This window comes from Dysidea avara, chromosome 12 (genome assembly GCF_963678975.1).
Source record: "Dysidea avara chromosome 12, odDysAvar1.4, whole genome shotgun sequence".
Taxonomy (NCBI): Eukaryota; Metazoa; Porifera; class Demospongiae; order Dictyoceratida; family Dysideidae; genus Dysidea; species Dysidea avara.
The window spans coordinates 180433-198214 of NC_089283.1; the positions used below are offsets into that span (position 1 = coordinate 180433).

Sequence of the window (17782 nt, forward strand, 5' to 3'; positions counted from 1 at the left end):
TCGCGTGAGCAGCACTTTTAATAAAATCACGTGAATTTAATTCCCGTGTGGGAATGTATACAATAGCAATTATACAAATCATACAAATATAGGTGACTTTCTATGTTCCCCCATTAGTTCAAGATAATCTTCATTAAAAGTTGGCCTGTTGTTCACTATTTGCGTGTTGCCATAGTTACCACGTGGGTGTCCATTAGTTACACTTGCGGTTGCCATGGTATCAGTTTCCATGGTAGCAAGTTGTAGTACTTCAGTTTTTTCATTTGTTAAGGAGCTCTCTGCTGGGATGAGACCAGCTGCTGGGATGAGACCAGCTGCTGGGATGAGACTGAACTCTTCTCCAGATCTAGTAGTTTGTTCTTGTAATGGTTCTTGTTCTGCACGAGACATGTCAATAGCTAATTGTAGTTCAGCTTGAAATCTTTCCTCTAAAAGATGACAGTCTAACATAACATATACAATCAACCAATGTATATCAGGAAGTTTGTCAGACATTCCATGATCTGAGCCAACCCCAGTATCAATAATTATCTTATGTTGTTGTTTCCTCCTCCAGTGGGTTGAAAAATAAATAAAATATATTATTGTAGTGACCTCAAATTAGTTGTAACACCCCAGTAAGGCTACAAATACATGCTCCTATATTAATAAAACAATGTGGTTGAACAACATCTCAGCATCTGCACTGGCACGACTAAGAGCAGTCAATATGAAGGTAAAACTGGTAGAACAGTTTAATAGGGTTCTCCCCTAAAATTAACAACACCCTCCAAACTACTGCCATATAAAACCATCGTTAGAAATATCAATAATTCCAGGAGTATGTTTACATGCCAAACCCCATGCAAGAGGAATACCTGTTAGTTGCACCTGTTTTGCAGGGATGAAAAAAAATCCTATTGCAACCACACCCTTAAATGAACATAAAAAGCTGACACACCCTTACACAACCACAGCACGGCAACTGTGTCCCTCACCATGCACCTTAATGATCTAACTGCAATAAGCTGCAGCCATGCTCACTCAAGATAAGCACTTCTCTAATAAAGCTGTCACAGCCACAGCATTCCCACATTAGTTGTACATGTTGTTCTGCCTGTTACATAGGGAGAGAACTGCTTACGTCAAGTGTTAGAGATGTGGTGCTGAGATTACAGAGGATTACTGGCATGACATACACACAGAAAGCCATGGTATGCTACCAAAAATAAATTGCATTGTCAGCAAAAAGAAAACATTGTAAGTACTGCAGTAGGCACCTGTCAGGCTAAAGATTGATCTTAGCTATAATCATGCTGGTCTGAAGGCATCAGTAAGCCATAAAAAAGTTCCACTATTTTATAATAAATATTTCCTAGCAACCTTTTAGAAGCTGATAAGGTATAAACTTCCATGGTCCCTACTATAAAATACTACTATACTGTACAATACACTTCTGGATCAAAATTGTGTTTGGTTACATTATTGTAACTAACTTCCTCTCCTATCTACTGTAGCAAGAGGCCCACCCTATAGTAAGTTACAAGTTGAGTTGAGCTCTGAAAATACTAATAAGAAAAGTGGGTTTTCCATAACATTTTAGCCAACAATATGATTAGTGGTGACAGTTAGGTTGACTTGTGGTTTGGCTTCATCATAGAAAGAACAGACTATGTACTTTGTGGCTTCCCACATGGTGAAAAGTTTGATTGGTGATAAATCATCTGTTATTTAGATAAAAAGATTTCTAGTGGGTCAAACAGTATTACAAATTTCGTAATTTCATCCTTGAGTTATTAAATGTTATTGAGGGCTCAGCTCAACATGTACATAGTATTGCTCCAGTTAACACCCACCATCATAATTATCACTGTGGCCATTATCCTCTGGTTGAGGCAGCTCAACTTGTTGATGATCAGTCATGGAGAGGGCTAGAGCTTGTTGTATCTGCTCATAAAACTCGTCATCATCCTCAGTTGGGTCTGCTACTTGACTGGTAGTAGATGTAGCAGGGGGACTGATTGTAGGTACCGGGGGAGAGTTCCTTCTCAGCCATGACCTACGACGATGACGTCCAACTATTGGATGTAGCCACTCATCATCATCATCATCCTCATCACCACAGTGATAAGCAGGGGGAAACACCACCCTGTTACCAGGAGAACATTGTTGATGTGGTGATATCGGACGAGGGGTCACTGGTCGAGGAAGCACTCTTGATGGGGTGACCGGGGCAGGCACCAGAAGACTATTAAATGAGTTATCACTAGCTGAAGATGATGATGATAAGTCCAGATCATGCCCTGAGGCTAAAGCTTGTAGCCGTGTCAACAGTCTCCTCAGAGCAGAAGCTGTAAAGGAACAACATAATCCATTATGGGGTAATATAGGGTCAGGTCAACTTGTGTCATTTGTGTACAAACATTATCTGGTTACTGAGGTCATAAAATTTTGTGGGCAACCAGTACGGACGAGTTTCACCATACAATATAATACCTTCAGTGTCCACTCTGGGGTTACGGCCATGTTGAGCATCATCAAAAGCTTGTTGAGATATCCTGAGGGCTTCTTCAAGATCATCATCATTACTACTTGTGGTATTTACAGGAACAATATGGCTACTACACAACATAACACCATATGATATCATTGTCACTATAGCAACACATCACCTGTCTGAAACAAGACCTTGTCTTAAACGCTTTAAGAATTTCAGACGATACTCGTGTGCATCTTTTGTAATCTGGATGATTTCAGCCCGAGGGGTTCTCAAATGTGGTCGAGCTATCACTTCAGCTAATAGCTCAGTAGCTGTCTCCACACCGCTCTGACAAACAAAAATATGTGACCCCCCGAGCGAAAACCTGACTAGTTTGTATTTTATCAAACTTCTTTTTATTATTTCTTTGTTATACAGAGGGAAAAACTGATGGGCTGTCAAAGTTTTAGCTTTATTTGGTGAATAGTCGTGGAGCTTTTGTGATAGACAGCAGCAAGTGCAAAACAATTGATTTGTACAGTTACTGTATGGGGGAAAATTACAGGCACTCGCTTAATCAATCATAACTCAGGAAGAAAACAAGCTATGGAGATGGGACTAGGACTATTGTCATCACACTAGGGCATTCAGCAAGGTACGGTTTTGCCCTACACACCCACTGCATTTAAGCAAAAAAGCTGTTTAAACTTGGAAACAGCAACGTTTACGTAATATTTTACCGTAACATAAACAAACGCCCATAACTCACATTTGCTTCATAGCACTGAAACAAAACAAAGATATTCTTACTTACCATTAACAGGCGAATCGTTGGTCACTTAGTTATCTTGATTCGAGCTTTGTTTCACTGTTTACTGAAGCAATTAAAAGGAGCATAAAGTTATTATTGTAGTACGCGTTTTTTACCCAATGTATTTCAATATGATTTTTCTCAAAAACAGAATTATGCAAACTAGTCGGGTTTTACTCAAAGGGTCACATATTGCCTCACCACAATGCTTGCATTATTAACTGTAAAACGAACCAAGACAACACGTCTTGAACTCTATGGAACTACTCAAATAAGCCAATCAGATTACAGCATTTACTCTGCAGCAGTGTAAGTGTGCATTATATAAGAAAACAAGCACAAGTTACACCTTGTAGTACTATGTTCACATTACTGGGACCTTCTTAGCAGGAGCTGACACAGCAAAATGTCTTACCTGTAGCTCTTCAAACAATTCTCGCTCCATGTGGCGTTCAATATAGTAACCATAAGCATACGAGCTCATTAGAGCATGTCTAGATCGTCGTAACTCCAATATGGCATCTTGTACAAACTGAGCATCAGTCACACAACCTGCTTGTATTCCGTGTATCAACGTTACTAACATACAGATGGACACACCTGGTATCATACCGGCCCATTGCATTCTCTTATGATCTGCCATATGAGTGTACTTCTTTTCAATCTGTCAACATCACCATGACAACTAGCTCTAAATGATGCCACACACACAGTACCTCAAGGTTGCTATAGTGATTCATATAATGTTTATAATAAAATTGAAATTTTTCCTTTTCTCGAGTAACAGTTGCTTGTTCACGAGCCTGAATGAACAGGTTGCCATAGTGACCACCACACACGTACACAATACCTCTTTAGCCTTATCCCTGAACATTGTATCAGTTCTTATCCTTTGTTCATATCGATTACAACTAGTTATTTGTAATATACTAACAACAAGTAATGTCACTAATTCATCTCACTCAAAATATCCACCAGTAGCTGAACTGTGTTTATCCCAAGGGTCCATGCACATCCAACAGAAATCATGTCTACACTATAATATGTGGTGGAACAACAACAATGTAGCTTATTAGTTTAGCAGCATACTCTTCGTGACATGCACAATAGTGCCATTGCAGATTTGACTTTTGTGGTAGGACTGTGTGATAATGCTGTGTGGGCAGCAGCAGGTAAATTAATGGAAATTCATGGAGTAACATGTCATGGAGTAACATGTCATGGAGTAACATGTCATGGAGTAACATGTCATGGAGTAACATGTCATGGAGTAACATGTCATGGAGTAATATGTCATGGAGTAATATGTCATGGAGTAACATGTCATGGAGTAACATGTCATGGAGTAACATGTCATGGAGTAACATGTCATGGAGTAACATGTCATGGAGTAACATGTCATGGAGTAACATGTCATGGAGTAACATGTCATGGAGTAACATGTCATGGAGTAATATGTCATGGAGTAACATGTCATGGAGTAACATGTCATGGAGTAACATGTCATGGAGTAACATGTCATGGAGTAATATGTCATGGAGTAACATGACTATTAACTTCAAATAAAACCAAGTTGTTTTCAACAAGACCTTTACTTTGGTACCATGTTTTGGAATGCCTCCTAAGACATATAATTATTAAAATGAAGATAAAGGTCACCAAAGGTCAAATCTGTGATGACACTACATCAAAAACTACATGTCTATTAGAGGAGTATTATTTACAAAGAAAGTTTCATGGTTTATGCAAAGTTTGTTATGCAGAGGACATACATGTAGAGAGATGAGCTAAACTGCATATATTACTAGATAAATAATTGAAATTTTAAGAGGAAGAATAGGGATGGCTGAAAAAAGCCATGAAACAAGAAGGGATTGCTGGGATGGCAATGTAAACCACAAATCCCTATTTTGACTCTCTGTCATAAATGCTTAGTTACATGCTCTGTCATTTTGAGACGAGTCAAAATAGGGATTTGTGGTTTACATTACCATCCCAGCGATCCCTTCTTGTTTCATGACTTTTTTCAGCAATCCCTATTCTTCCTCTTAAAATTTTTTTTTTAAACCAGGCACATGCCCACAGTCAGCCAAAGGCAGGCGGTGGGCACACCCCTGGTTTACTGAAATTGTTTTCATAAAAACGTATGTGTGTGTGTAGTGTGTGTGCGTGTAGTGTACGTGTAGTGCATGTGTGCAGTGTGTGTGTAGTGTGTGTGTGTGTGTGTAGTGTGTGTAGTGTGTGTGTGTGTGTGTGTGTGTGTGTGTAGTGTGTGTGTAGTGTGTGTGTAGTGTGTGTGTAGTGTGTGTGTAGTGTGTGTGTAGTGTGTGTGTAGTGTGTGTGTGTGTAGTGTGTGTGTGTGTAGTGTGTGTGTAGTGTGTGTGTAGTGTGTGTGTAGTGTGTGTGTAGTGTGTGTGTGTGTAGTGTGTGTGTAGTGTGTGTGTAGTGTGTGTGTAGTGTGTGTGTAGTGTGTGTGTAGTGTGTGTGTAGTGTGTGTGTAGTGTGTGTGTAGTGTGTGTGTAGTGTGTGTGTGTGTGTAGTGTGTGTGTGTGTGTAGTGTGTAGTGTGTGTAGTGTGTGTGTGTGTGTGTGTGTGTAGTGTGTGTGTGTGTGTGTGTGTGTGTAGTGTGTGTGTGTGTGTGTGTGTGTGTGTGTGTGTGTGTGTAGTGTGTGTGTATGTGTAGTGTGTGTGTGTGTGTGTGTGTGTGTGCGTGTGTGTGCAGTGTGTAGTGCGTGTGCAGTGTGTGTGTAGTGTGTGTGTGTAGTGTGTGTGTGTAGTGTGTGTGTGTAGTGTGTGTGTGTAGTGTGTGTGTGTGTGTAGTGTGTGTGTGTGGTGTGTGTGTGTGGTGTGTGTGTGTAGTGTGTGTGTGTGTGTAGTGTGTGTGTGTGTGTGTGTGTGTGTGTGTGTGTGTGTGTGTGCGTGTGTAGTGTGTGCCTACCTATGTTTGCTTGTCCATACGTACACACGTGAGCAAAAACGTTTAAAAATGGCAAAAAGCAGTCAGCATGTAAGAATTGAAAGCTAAATTAAGTCTGTATTAAACTACTACACACATAAACTTTGCTCTGAGGTAGTTTCCTCTTGGCGGTCTGAAATACGGGTATGGCGACTCTTCATATACTTCTTGAACGGTATTCCCTTTTGGTTTTATAGACATTTAACAACTTTAAAACAACATTGAAGGCCTCTTTGGCTACCAGAGGTAGCGTAACTATCCTTCAAGTTGAAAAGGGGGTGTTACCCATACTTACGCAAGCAAAACTGAAAGGCAGCCTTGAGGCTTTCTTTATACAATCCCCTCGAGAAAGTATGACAGACACACTATAAAACAGTTGAGAAGATACTCCTGTGTATAATTTGCTGTTTAAAGTGGTTTGTTATAGTTACACTTCCTTAGCAGTGCATAGCAATGTAATTATCAAATTACAAAATAATTAATGAATCACGAAATATGCTAAATTACAGCATTTACAAATTTTTAATTATCTAGCTGAATTAATAATATCTATAACATGAGTATAAACTAAATTAATACAATTAATTTAGTTAGAATAGATAGGATAGTGTTAATTGCATGGGCACCTAGTTTGTAGAATTAGCACAACATCAACTTGTTTATTCATCTAGTTTAAGTGCCTCTTATTAATCCAGTAATGGATGATGAATACTGGTGAATAGTGTAACTTTGCATTCTGCATAGTGACACCGTCAATGTTTCAGTACAAACATGAAACTGATCAAATTGCAATGTGCATACAGACTGAGAGTCTCCTAATGTAAGCTAGAATTTTCAGTGTTGTCTGAAATACACATACTGTTTCCTTTTCACTTGATACTTACTAGTGGGCCTATACTCATTGCAAATAACCACCAGAGGATTGTTTTGAGTTGAAGGATGCTTTTCAAGGTGGTTTTTAGGTGTGCGTTCTATTAGGATTTTTGCAAAAACCTGGGCGACCCCTATTATGAACCCACTACTGTGGTTCATGATAGGGATCCCGATAGTGGCTTCTTGTTTTAATAGGCTGTGGGTGGATTACGATTTCATCAGGTGGCCTGTCTATACTCAGGTTACACTACACTGCAATCATCTACAAAAATGCCTTGGGTGAATTTATTTTAGTCCTATGCAAAGTGGTGTGTTTAGCTAAGACGTACAGAGAGTACTTGTTGGGACCTAGACAGGTCTCCTTTCTAAGAACATTGTCCAGGATGTCCTTAAAGTGTAATATAACTGACCTTTAAACACTGCATGTGATTACAACCTTCGTTCTTCTGTATAGGAGCCCTACAACAACACATGATATCAGTTTTACATGTTATAAACCGACTTGCACTTGGGACAAGGTTTGCTGTGCGTGCTCAGCCACGCCCAGTTTTGAGCAACTTGTCCAGTGACCTTGGGACCGTCTACTGCTGTAATTACATCATGATATACTCTAATAGAACAGGCAGTCAGTAACCACCTTCATGGGTACCTAGCACTTCCTTCACTTTATGTTGCCACTGGAGCCACTTGTCACAGCTGCATGGCTCATGAGGCTGCTCTCCACACCCCCTAATAATATGTATTGTGGGATTGAATTACACTGCATAGTACATTACTCCTAATACAATGTATTGTGGAATTACATAGTACATGACCCCTAATATAATGTATTGTGGGATTGAATTACACATGATTCCTAATATAGTATACATCTAATCCAAAACAGCCAAGCTGTAAAAAAAGAGTGCGGCCCTCAAAAAGGCTTTGGTGAAAAAAGATGTGAAATCCAAGGTGGCGGCCAAGAAATGGCTGTGATGGTAGGTTAATGGTAAAAATTTTAATAACGACAATTCAGGTGAATTTGGCCTTGGCACAAAATTCACTTGAATTGTCATTATTAAAATTTTTACTATTAACCTACCATCACAGCCATTTCTTGGCTGCCACCTTGGATTTCACATCTTTTTTCACCATAGCCTTTCTGAGGGCCGCACTCATTTTTTACAGCTTGGCTGTTTTGGATTAGATTTCACTTCTTTTTGTATTTGTATACCCCAAAGCCGGCCTATGGTCGTTTTTTTAACCAATCTTTTTTTTTTACCACAGAAAAAAGAAAAGATGGGCAGATGTTAAATACTTTATATTTATTACAGAACTTTTTACATGGTGGTTTCTTTGTAACTGAACTCTCTACAAGATGACTTCTTCTAGCTGATTTCTCTACAGGGTGATTTGTTTGTAGCTGAACTCTCTACATGGTGACTTCTTCTAGCTGATCTCTCTACAGGTGATTTGCTTGCAGCTGAACTCTCTACATGGTGGTTTCTTTGTAGCTGAACTCTCTACAAGATGACTTCTTCTAGCTGATTTCTCCACAGGGTGATTTGTTTGTAGCTGATCTCTCTACAGGTGATTTGCTTGCAGCTGAACTCTCTACAAGGTGACTTCTTCTAGCTGATCTCTCTACAGGGTGATTTGTTTCTAGATGAACTCTCTACAGGGTGACTTGCCTGTAGCTGAATTGTCTATCAGATCAACTTTTTGTAGCTGAATTCCCCACAGAATAACTTGCAATGTCATATAATTCTATAATGGAGTAAGTTATAAACGTAGCTGAATGCTTTATTAGGGTGACTGTTCTATTAGAGTATCTCGATCTCGCATATGCTACACGTAGTTGCGTTTCGAATCATAACTCAGTGGTTTGTAATTGTACTACTCCAAGGACTTTCTATGATGATTATTCCAGCTACACACTGATTTTCAGCTCATTGCTCTAAGCGGTTTGCCTGGTAGACGTGAAAACTAATAGTTTTTTATTCATAAAAATCGATCGCGTAATTTTGACACAGGTTGGGTTTTGTGTCATATCTCCATGATTCATTTCAAACCACAAAAAGGCACTCCTACGATGGTTACTCCATCTACATATATCAATTTTCAACTCATTCCTCCAAGGGGTTTACCCTGTAGGCGTGACAGACTTTTGACCCAAATAATTGGTCATAACTCCCGTGAATGTTCATCGGATTCCTACCAAACTTGGTACTGAGATCTGCCTTAATGAGCCCTGTAAGTGTGTCAAATTTCAGCCCGATCCGAACACGCATTTGTGTTTTATGGTGGATTTTGTGAAGCATGCGAAATGAAGATGAAAAAACGAAGAAATTAAAACGAAACTGTTCGCTCGTATCTCGGAAATGGCTGGAGTGATTTTCTCCAAATTTGGCATGTAGACTCCCCCAACTAGCTGGTACATCTGTAGCAAATTTGGTTCCAATCGGATTAAGGATCACAGAGCTACATAGATATAAAAATTGCGTTTTCTTTCTTCCTGTTAATATACTCACGGTGTAGCGCTCCGGCTTCTTGGGCCGCACGACACACTACCGTGTGTCTTGATATATATTGTGTTATAGAGTTTGAAAAAAATGCATTACATTTTCACAAATAAGGTAGCATTAGTGTTAGGGTACATTCAGTGGCTTGGAAGGCTACATATATATACTGGATACTGTACGTATACTAAGATAGTCACTAACATGATATATACTGGACAGACACACTAACAAAGGGAATACACATGAACAGACTAACTCACCAACAAAAGAAATGTCCATTACCACAGCATACATCACGACATTTGTCAACATCAGTAACCGATAGTGACAATGATTCAAACTGTTCACCATCAACTGGCAACTCTACAGCATGATCACAACCCGGCAACGGGCACCACCTCATACGGGGATTACCCTCTACAAATGCCTAGTAACCATAGCAACACAATGTAACAGTATTCCTGGCAACTCGCTTCCCATTTGGTATTTAAGTAGGGTGGGGGGAAAGGGAAAATTATTGTATTAGGTCATTAACTTTTCCTCCCACCAAAATACAAATTTGAACAAAGTGGTCTTGACACAAAACTATTGACATACAAACACATGGACACACCTTGAGGTCAAATGTTAGGAATTTCTTTTCCATTTTACTGGACACTAATTTGTGTACTATATCCTGTAGTCATGGTAACAAGATCACCCAAGTAACAACACAACATACCACAGGGATGAACTTATAACAGCCATAGGCTGGACACAACATTGATGTGGTCTCTCCTCCCTCTATTTTGACATGTAGGTACCTGGGGGTGACGATGTCATACTAGTTGTTACCATGGTGACTACTAACCCTCTCCAGCAATCATGACAGAAGACATGTTCACAAGGTATAGCAATTGTTTCCTGTATCTGTTGGTAACAGATCTCACACTAGGAGAACAGTAGTATGCAGTGACTATGATAACATGTTATTTTCGATATCCACACCTTACAAACATCACATGACCACCACCACGATGGTGTATGGTGGTAAGGCTAACTCAGCCTCCCAGTGTGTCAAACAGTGCCAAAGACACGCCCCTTGAACTTTTCATATGGAGGCAATTTCGGGTTTTATTATAGTACAAAACTTGAGGAGAGCTATATAACTGGCAGTGTGAACATTACAGCTAAAAGTACTTCTGCTCAACTATTATTATTGAGTTCGCTAATGACATAAAATGTAACAATCATTAACAAAATAGCTGTAATGGAAAACAAAGTTGAGGCTGATTATTACAAAAGCATTTATTTTATATTTCCATGGATGTTGAATACTCTGGACTAGATCTTTTAGTTTACAGCTAAAACATAATCCTAACCCTAAAAAGATCATAGAATGCATCATGTACAGCACTTCATGAAACTGTTAGAAACCACAAATTTACACCAGGCAGTTAGGGTATAGCTGGAAATTTTCGAGGGACGAAACTTTCGCAAATTTCGCAAGTGATCATAGCTTTGTGAAGATATAATCATGAAGTGTTTTGGTTTATACTCATAGCTATTACCTGCTTTCTAGACTTTCGTGAATTTAAAAACGTGAAAATCGTATTTTGCATAGTTTTTGCAAAAGTTTCGTCCCTCGAAAATTTCCCACTATACAGTCTGACTGTCATTTAATTATGGCAGACTAACAGTATTATGATATTGTAATTTTGGTGATTGTAGTATTAGGGTAGGCACTTTTGAATATGTTGAAATATCATGTAATGGAATGGTTTAGTCAATGTACCACAACGTGTGTCAACATTTGGAGACATCAGCAACAAGTTGAGTATTCCATGATTTGAAGGACATTGAGAGCAAATCTAGAGACAGTTTGCAGGATTGCAGTTTCTGCATATGAAGATGATAGCAGTACAGTTGTTGGGTAGTACAGTAGTATGACCATATAAGGGTAAAGCAGTACAGTTGTTGGGTAGTACAGTAGTATGACCATATATGGGTAAAGCAGTACAGTTGTTGGGTAGTACAGTAGTATGACCATATATGGGTAAAGCAGTACAGTTGTTGGGTAGTACAGTAGTATGACCATATAAGGGTAAAGCAGTACAGTTGTTGGGTAGTACAGTAGTATGACCATATATGGGTAAAGCAGTACAGTTGTTGGGTAGTACAGTAGTATGACCATATATGGGTAAAGCAGTACAGTTGTTGGGTAGTACAGTAGTATGACCATATAAGGGTAAAGCAGTACAGTTGTTGGGTAGTACAGTAGTATGACCATATATGGGTAAAGCAGTACAGTTGTTGGGTAGTACAGTAGTATGACCATATAAGGGTAAAGCAGTACAGTTGTTGGGTAGTACAGTAGTATTACAACTGTTGTATACAATCACTGGACTGGACTAGTGGACTGGACTAGTGGACTGGACTGGTGGACTGGACTGGTGGACTGGACTGGACTCAGTTTTTTTTTTGTTTGTTTTTCATTTTAGCACATATTTGGGCAACTGGTCGTAGCTATTGCTACATTGAATGTAAAATATGCAGGTGAATCTGTCTACTTGGCACTGTCTGTTATCTTAGAATTGTGTGCAATTCTCTCTCTTGGCATAATCTCTATTGTACAACTACCATTTGTCTTATCATGAAGTACAAACTAGGGCTGGGCGGTATTGGAGTTTCGCTTCACGATATATCGTGCAGAAATATATCACGATATTACTATTTATCGCGGTTAATAAAGATGACTGCTATATTAGAGTAGCTGACTGCTTATTAGGGTAACTCGATCCTAGCTGACTGTTCTATTAGAGTATCTCGATCTTTGTAAAAAAAAAATTGACTAGCTAGTACTAGGTCCTTGTTTGCAGTAGTATCACGTGATTATTTGAGGTGCATTATAACAACTTTAAGGGCTTAATAAGCTGTCACAAACACTAAAAATCGTAATAATATCGATATCGTGATATTATCGTTTCACCGAAATCTACGCGATACAGATATCGTTTCATTGCAATACCGCGGTATTACTATAATACCGAGAAACCGCCCAGCCCTAGTACAAACCATACAGTACATGTGTATGTAGTGTTGTAGTAACCATGCAAGTTATAGTCATGGAGTCAGCTAAATTAAGTGGCAACAGTTAACTGTCTTGCTATTCAATAGCTGATAAAAAGGTTCTATAGTTTTTGCAGGACGGCAATAGCTAACAAGTGAAATCACATGCACAAGATTTCAACCAATCAAATTGATTCATTTTGAACTTTAAACTATAATTACCGCATGTGACTTCTGTTTTAGATTTGTTGACATGCAAGAACTATTAGAACCTCTGTACATAGCTGAAGCTGGGCAATGCTGACAAGTCTGGCATGATCACATCTTTCTTTTGTGGTTTCTTTATGTGTGGGGGAGTGGTCTAACTACATGAGACTAACATACTTGCAACCAGTTGCCCAAATATTTGGTTAAAAAAGGGAAAATACCTGAGTCCACCAGTCCAGTCCACTAGTCCAGTCCAGTGATTGTATATAACCGTATTACAACTGTTAACATTTTGTATAATGAGCCAGTATACCGTAAAGTGTATGTGACACAGTCATGGTGGAAAATGGGTGAACCCATGTGATATGTGATGAATCCCAAGAGGGACAATTATTAGACACATCCGGCATGTCACCACTTTGCAATTAAGCATGTGGGGACAGCTTTGGGGCTACCAACAGTGTCCTCTACAGACAGGAAGCTATTGAGTATCCGAGTGATGGTCAGGTAGTGTTCAACCATCTTGGGAGATGGTTTTACATGATAAGACGTACCAAAAATTGTGTAAGACACATCAAAGATTGCGGAGCACAGACCAGGAACTCTGTGGTGCACTACAGAAGGCAAAAGAGCAGATAGTGGCATTACAGATAGAGCATCTGTAAAACAGGATCTGGCAGAATAGCTGCAAGGAGCTCGTAAAGCATGATGAAGAACTGGATAAAGAAATAGCAGAGCCAACAGTGCCATTGAGCTACAGTGATTCCCAGTCAGTACACAATGAGAACATCGCTGGCCCTTCTCTGTGGACAGATGCGAAGATGTTACGTGTGCAACAAGCTGGGCCATGAGGCTAAGGATCAGATCCACTGGACAGGAAGGTATGCAAGGGAAGAAGACAACAAGTTACAGCATAAACAGGCCAGTACTGGCAATCAGGAAAATAGCAACTCACCAGTTTGGGTTGTACTGTATTCCTCAGATGGTTGAGATGTTGTTAACATGGTCAAAGGGATTACACATAAGGGTAGTTATTCCTGCTTCATCACATTTGATTTAGAGGGTCTGAGGGAGCAGATGGAGTTATTGATACCAGAGCAGACATTACAATTATGGGAGGTGGAGTGATTAAGAAATAGTAGCAGTGGCCAAGCTGTGTAAGAGTTGTTTGAAGAAGGCACACAAAACACCTCACAATTACGCCATTTTTGGTGGATGGACCTAAATGTGGCCTTCGAGGCCTATCAAAACTGGTGTGTTCAAGAGGAGTTATTTCTCTCCGAGGAATTCTGTAGGACAGTTATTAGGACTCTACAGGTAATCTATACCACAATTTGCTAAAGTGTAGCACAGCCCCTCCATATATGGCATATTAAAGTCATGTTATACCTTGAAACAGGAGCTGACAGTGTTCTGCCATATCCATCCTCCATGAGACTCTTTTGTGTTAGAGACAAACACATGTCTTGAAGAATTATTGGGTGCTAAACTATCCCAACTACAAGAAAATGGCTAGATACACCCCATGCATAAGGTAGCAGACAAGTGTTCCCTCTGAAAGGAATTACGGAACAAATGAATTGGAGATCTTAGCAGTTGTCTGGGCAATGTCCAGTATACATTAACCACACTGCAGTCAAAGATATTCTTGGTAATCCACAACTGCTGGATGGTGGATAAAGATTGAATAAGGAGCTACACAGAACAGACAAGCAAGTGGACTCATAATCCCCTACAGCTAACAGTGCCACCCGAAGAAGCCACCAAAGTGCAAGTGAGCTCAATGGATAGCAGACATTCCCACATCACTGATGGCAGAGGACATGTTATATGTCTGAGGAGCGAGACCCAAATTAAAGTGAGTTAAGAAAAAGGGATAATTTCCTAAAGATGACTGTCAAGCCCGTAAATTAAGTTTGCAAGAACTCACATCTGCTGTGTTATGGTATCCTATAGCCCTAAAGAAATGAAGCCAGTCATGGTACCACAGACAATTAACCAAGGAACAGCAGGGGCAAAGGAAGCTATTTTGCTACTGGTCCAGTTCTGCCTGTGAGGGACCTGGGACAGGGTGGATGCTAGGGAACGCAGTGTGCAAAGCACACTAAGCGAAATGTGAAGCATGAGCCTTCTAGGGGGGCCTGGGGCATGTCCCCCCCCCCCCCCCCAGGAAATTTTTGAAAAAAAGGTGCTCAGATATGCAATTTTAATGACATTTCACCACATGTTATAGCATCGCACACCATGCACAGTGCATATGAAGACGTAGGATTAAAATTTATAATACTGTAACTGTACAACAAATAATTTAAAAGTGAAGGAGTTACACACTATAATAAGAGTAAAGTAAGTACTAGCTATATGGTATACATATAGTATACATATAGTATACATATAGTATACATATATATACAATATACATATATATACAATAACACATTCAGCACAGTAAGTACTTCACTGTAAATCTGACGTTGGTGAGGAGAAAGATCCATGAAGTGGGAAACAACATCTTGCTTTACGACATAAGAAACAAAAGAAACAAAACGCCAGGTCTGAAGCTTCATCGTAATGCAGCCAGCTCCATCTTTCAAACCACGCAGCTCTAAACGCTCATTTTACTGGGTTCTTATTACCAAACGTTCTGGTAGGATAGTTAAAGCTTCTCGGTTTATGAGGCTTGTTCAAAGCTCTAAAAGGCTCACTGACAGCTGTAGACAAAGTCGCAGATTGAGTCGCCATTTTAACACCTAAAAACGTGTAATTATTAAGTAAGTTCATTATTAAGTCATGCGCATGCGCTTGTTGCTGGGCTGGGTAGCTACATTATGAATGCATTTTTTAAAAAGTAGTGAAAAGTGGTCCGGCCAAAACCGGACCAGCCGGACTGGTTCCTACGCCCCCGAACAGCACAGGGGCTAGTCTCGTGCCCAGACCCCACCCACTGTGTTGAATAGGGTCTGGTGACATTCGCAGGAGTTTTGGGCCCTACGCCATTTTTCTTTTCTGACCAATCGGACACCTTGATTCAGGTACAACGCGATTTGATAGGCTGGAACTAGGAAAATGGCCGACTACAGCTATGGATACAAATGCGTAAACAATATGGCGGCGGGCCCAAAAACATAGCGTAAGTCACCAGATCCTATTCAACGCAGTGGGTGGGGTCTGGGCACGAGACTACACAGGGGTGTGAACAGGGTATTCAAAACAATGGTACAGAAGTGATGGTGGAATGGAATGAACAATTTAGTATGGTTAGAGGTTTCCCTAGGGGAGGGAAGGTTCTTCGAACACCACCCCTTTGTCCAATCCCTGTACAGCGACCATTTCTCTTATAAAGACACTTATAAGGGAAATCACTATGTTCTGGTCTTTCAAGAAAATTGGTGGAATAGAAATATTGCAGAGTTAACACAAACACACAGTCAGTTAACACAATTAACACACACAGTTAACACAATTAATGCACAGAGAGTTAACATACCTCCACAGATTCCCCCACTAAGGTAATAGGAACACAATTGACCGCCAAATCTCTGTGTTCACCTTGACCTGAGATCATGTGATCCATTCAGTGATCATGTGATCCAGTAAGCCTTACCTAGAGGTGGCTGTACTCCAACACTTTCACACGTTGCTATCATGTCGTCCATCCATTTATCTAACAACAACTGTTTTGACCAATCAAATTTCCTCAGTAACACCTCAGCATCAAATAGTGACACCTAATAAGAGATCATGTGATCATATCACATGATATAATCAGCCACACCCCCAACAAATCTGCAGTTTCAACCAATAAGCCATCCTTCTTGCACTGAATATCTTGAACTGTTAAACCAGTGGGTACCTATTAGAATAATGTTATAATAGCAGTATCCATGGCAACATACCTCTTCAGCAGCAAAGTATGGCTCATCAGCACCAGGCTCAGTTACCAATGGCTACAACAAAACAACCAATCCCATCACAGCAAAAACATATGCAATTCTCACCGCAAATACCATCTTAGACTCTAAGTATTGAGCCACATTGCTATGGTGACCAGTAACAGCCAGATCACATGCCGTCAATTTTTCAATATTTTGAGCAAATAAGTGACATCCTTTATCAGTTAAATACTGTAGTCATGGCAACACAACCGTATAACTACACTACAGTAGACACCAACAAGAACACATACTCCACTACTATTATACACCACACACTACACTATACTAACCTGTACACAACGTAGTAAGTTACCAGCTGCAGCTTTGTGGAGCAGTGTGTCTCCTTTCTGCAAGTAGATCACATGATCAACATGAGCATCACATGATCATCACATGATCAACATGAATATCACACGATCAACACAGGGTTTACACGATCAATATGAGGATCAACATGAAGTTCACTTGATCAACATGAATATCATATAAACAACACTAGGATCAACTACAGGTCCTCATGATCTAAACTAGTTCAGTGATCAAACACACGACAGAGAACACGTGGTGAACATGATGTGCTTTATTTAGAGAGTCAGGATGATTCACTCGTAGATATATGACTCCTAATAGGGATTGGAAATGGCGTCACGTGCCAGAAATAGGCTTGTTTCGAATGCTACAGGTGGTTTCCATAATTTGTATTGTATACTAATTCCCCTAATAAAGTTTTAAAGGGTTTGTGAGAGTAATTTAGAACCTAAGAGTGAGGTGTGCTACCATCCTACTAGCTTTGTTCCACAGATTTGGCATTAGATTAAAGCTAGAAAGACAAACGGTTATGCTAGCAGTGGCGGCCGAAAGGGGGGGCTACTGGGCAGAGCCCCACACCCCCCCTACCCAAATAAATGTGTTTTATGACATCATAAGACAAATCACGTGATCAACACCATATACGCTTCTAAGTGTGCTTACAGGTGCTAATAACATGTTGCT

The 17782-nt window shown here is 39.9% G+C and overlaps 1 protein-coding gene across 5 annotated transcripts in view; it reads right to left on the reverse strand.

Moving 5' to 3' along the window:
- LOC136239732 (ankyrin repeat and IBR domain-containing protein 1-like) overlaps positions 1 to 17782 on the reverse strand; it is a 26491-nt gene continuing 8709 nt past the window's right edge. Inside the window, exons 2-23 of one of the 5 annotated variants that reach the window (XM_066030457.1) lie at positions 17080 to 17136; positions 16853 to 16978; positions 16751 to 16801; positions 16630 to 16707; positions 16459 to 16582; positions 16342 to 16409; positions 10450 to 10529; positions 10321 to 10402; positions 10213 to 10275; positions 9860 to 10026; positions 7748 to 7827; positions 7601 to 7682; positions 7509 to 7557; positions 4232 to 4305; positions 4120 to 4180; positions 3986 to 4072; positions 3870 to 3933; positions 3685 to 3824; positions 2652 to 2806; positions 2476 to 2600; positions 1836 to 2330; positions 1 to 428 (exon numbers count right to left, since the gene is read on the reverse strand). In XM_066030457.1, coding sequence (XP_065886529.1) covers positions 79 to 428; positions 1836 to 2330; positions 2476 to 2600; positions 2652 to 2806; positions 3685 to 3824; positions 3870 to 3933; positions 3986 to 4072; positions 4120 to 4180; positions 4232 to 4305; positions 7509 to 7557; positions 7601 to 7682; positions 7748 to 7827; positions 9860 to 10026; positions 10213 to 10275; positions 10321 to 10402; positions 10450 to 10529; positions 16342 to 16409; positions 16459 to 16582; positions 16630 to 16707; positions 16751 to 16801; positions 16853 to 16978; positions 17080 to 17136 — 2658 coding nt within the window. In that variant the 3' untranslated portion in view covers positions 1 to 78. Of the gene's footprint in view, positions 429 to 1835; positions 2331 to 2475; positions 2601 to 2651; positions 2807 to 3684; positions 3825 to 3869; positions 3934 to 3985; positions 4073 to 4119; positions 4181 to 4231; positions 4306 to 7508; positions 7558 to 7600; positions 7686 to 7735; positions 7828 to 9859; positions 10027 to 10212; positions 10276 to 10320; positions 10403 to 10449; positions 10530 to 16341; positions 16410 to 16458; positions 16583 to 16629; positions 16708 to 16750; positions 16802 to 16852; positions 16979 to 17079; positions 17137 to 17782 lie in introns of all 5 variants that reach the window. The other 4 variants (XM_066030456.1, XM_066030455.1, XM_066030454.1 and 1 more) reach the window with 4 other exon arrangements.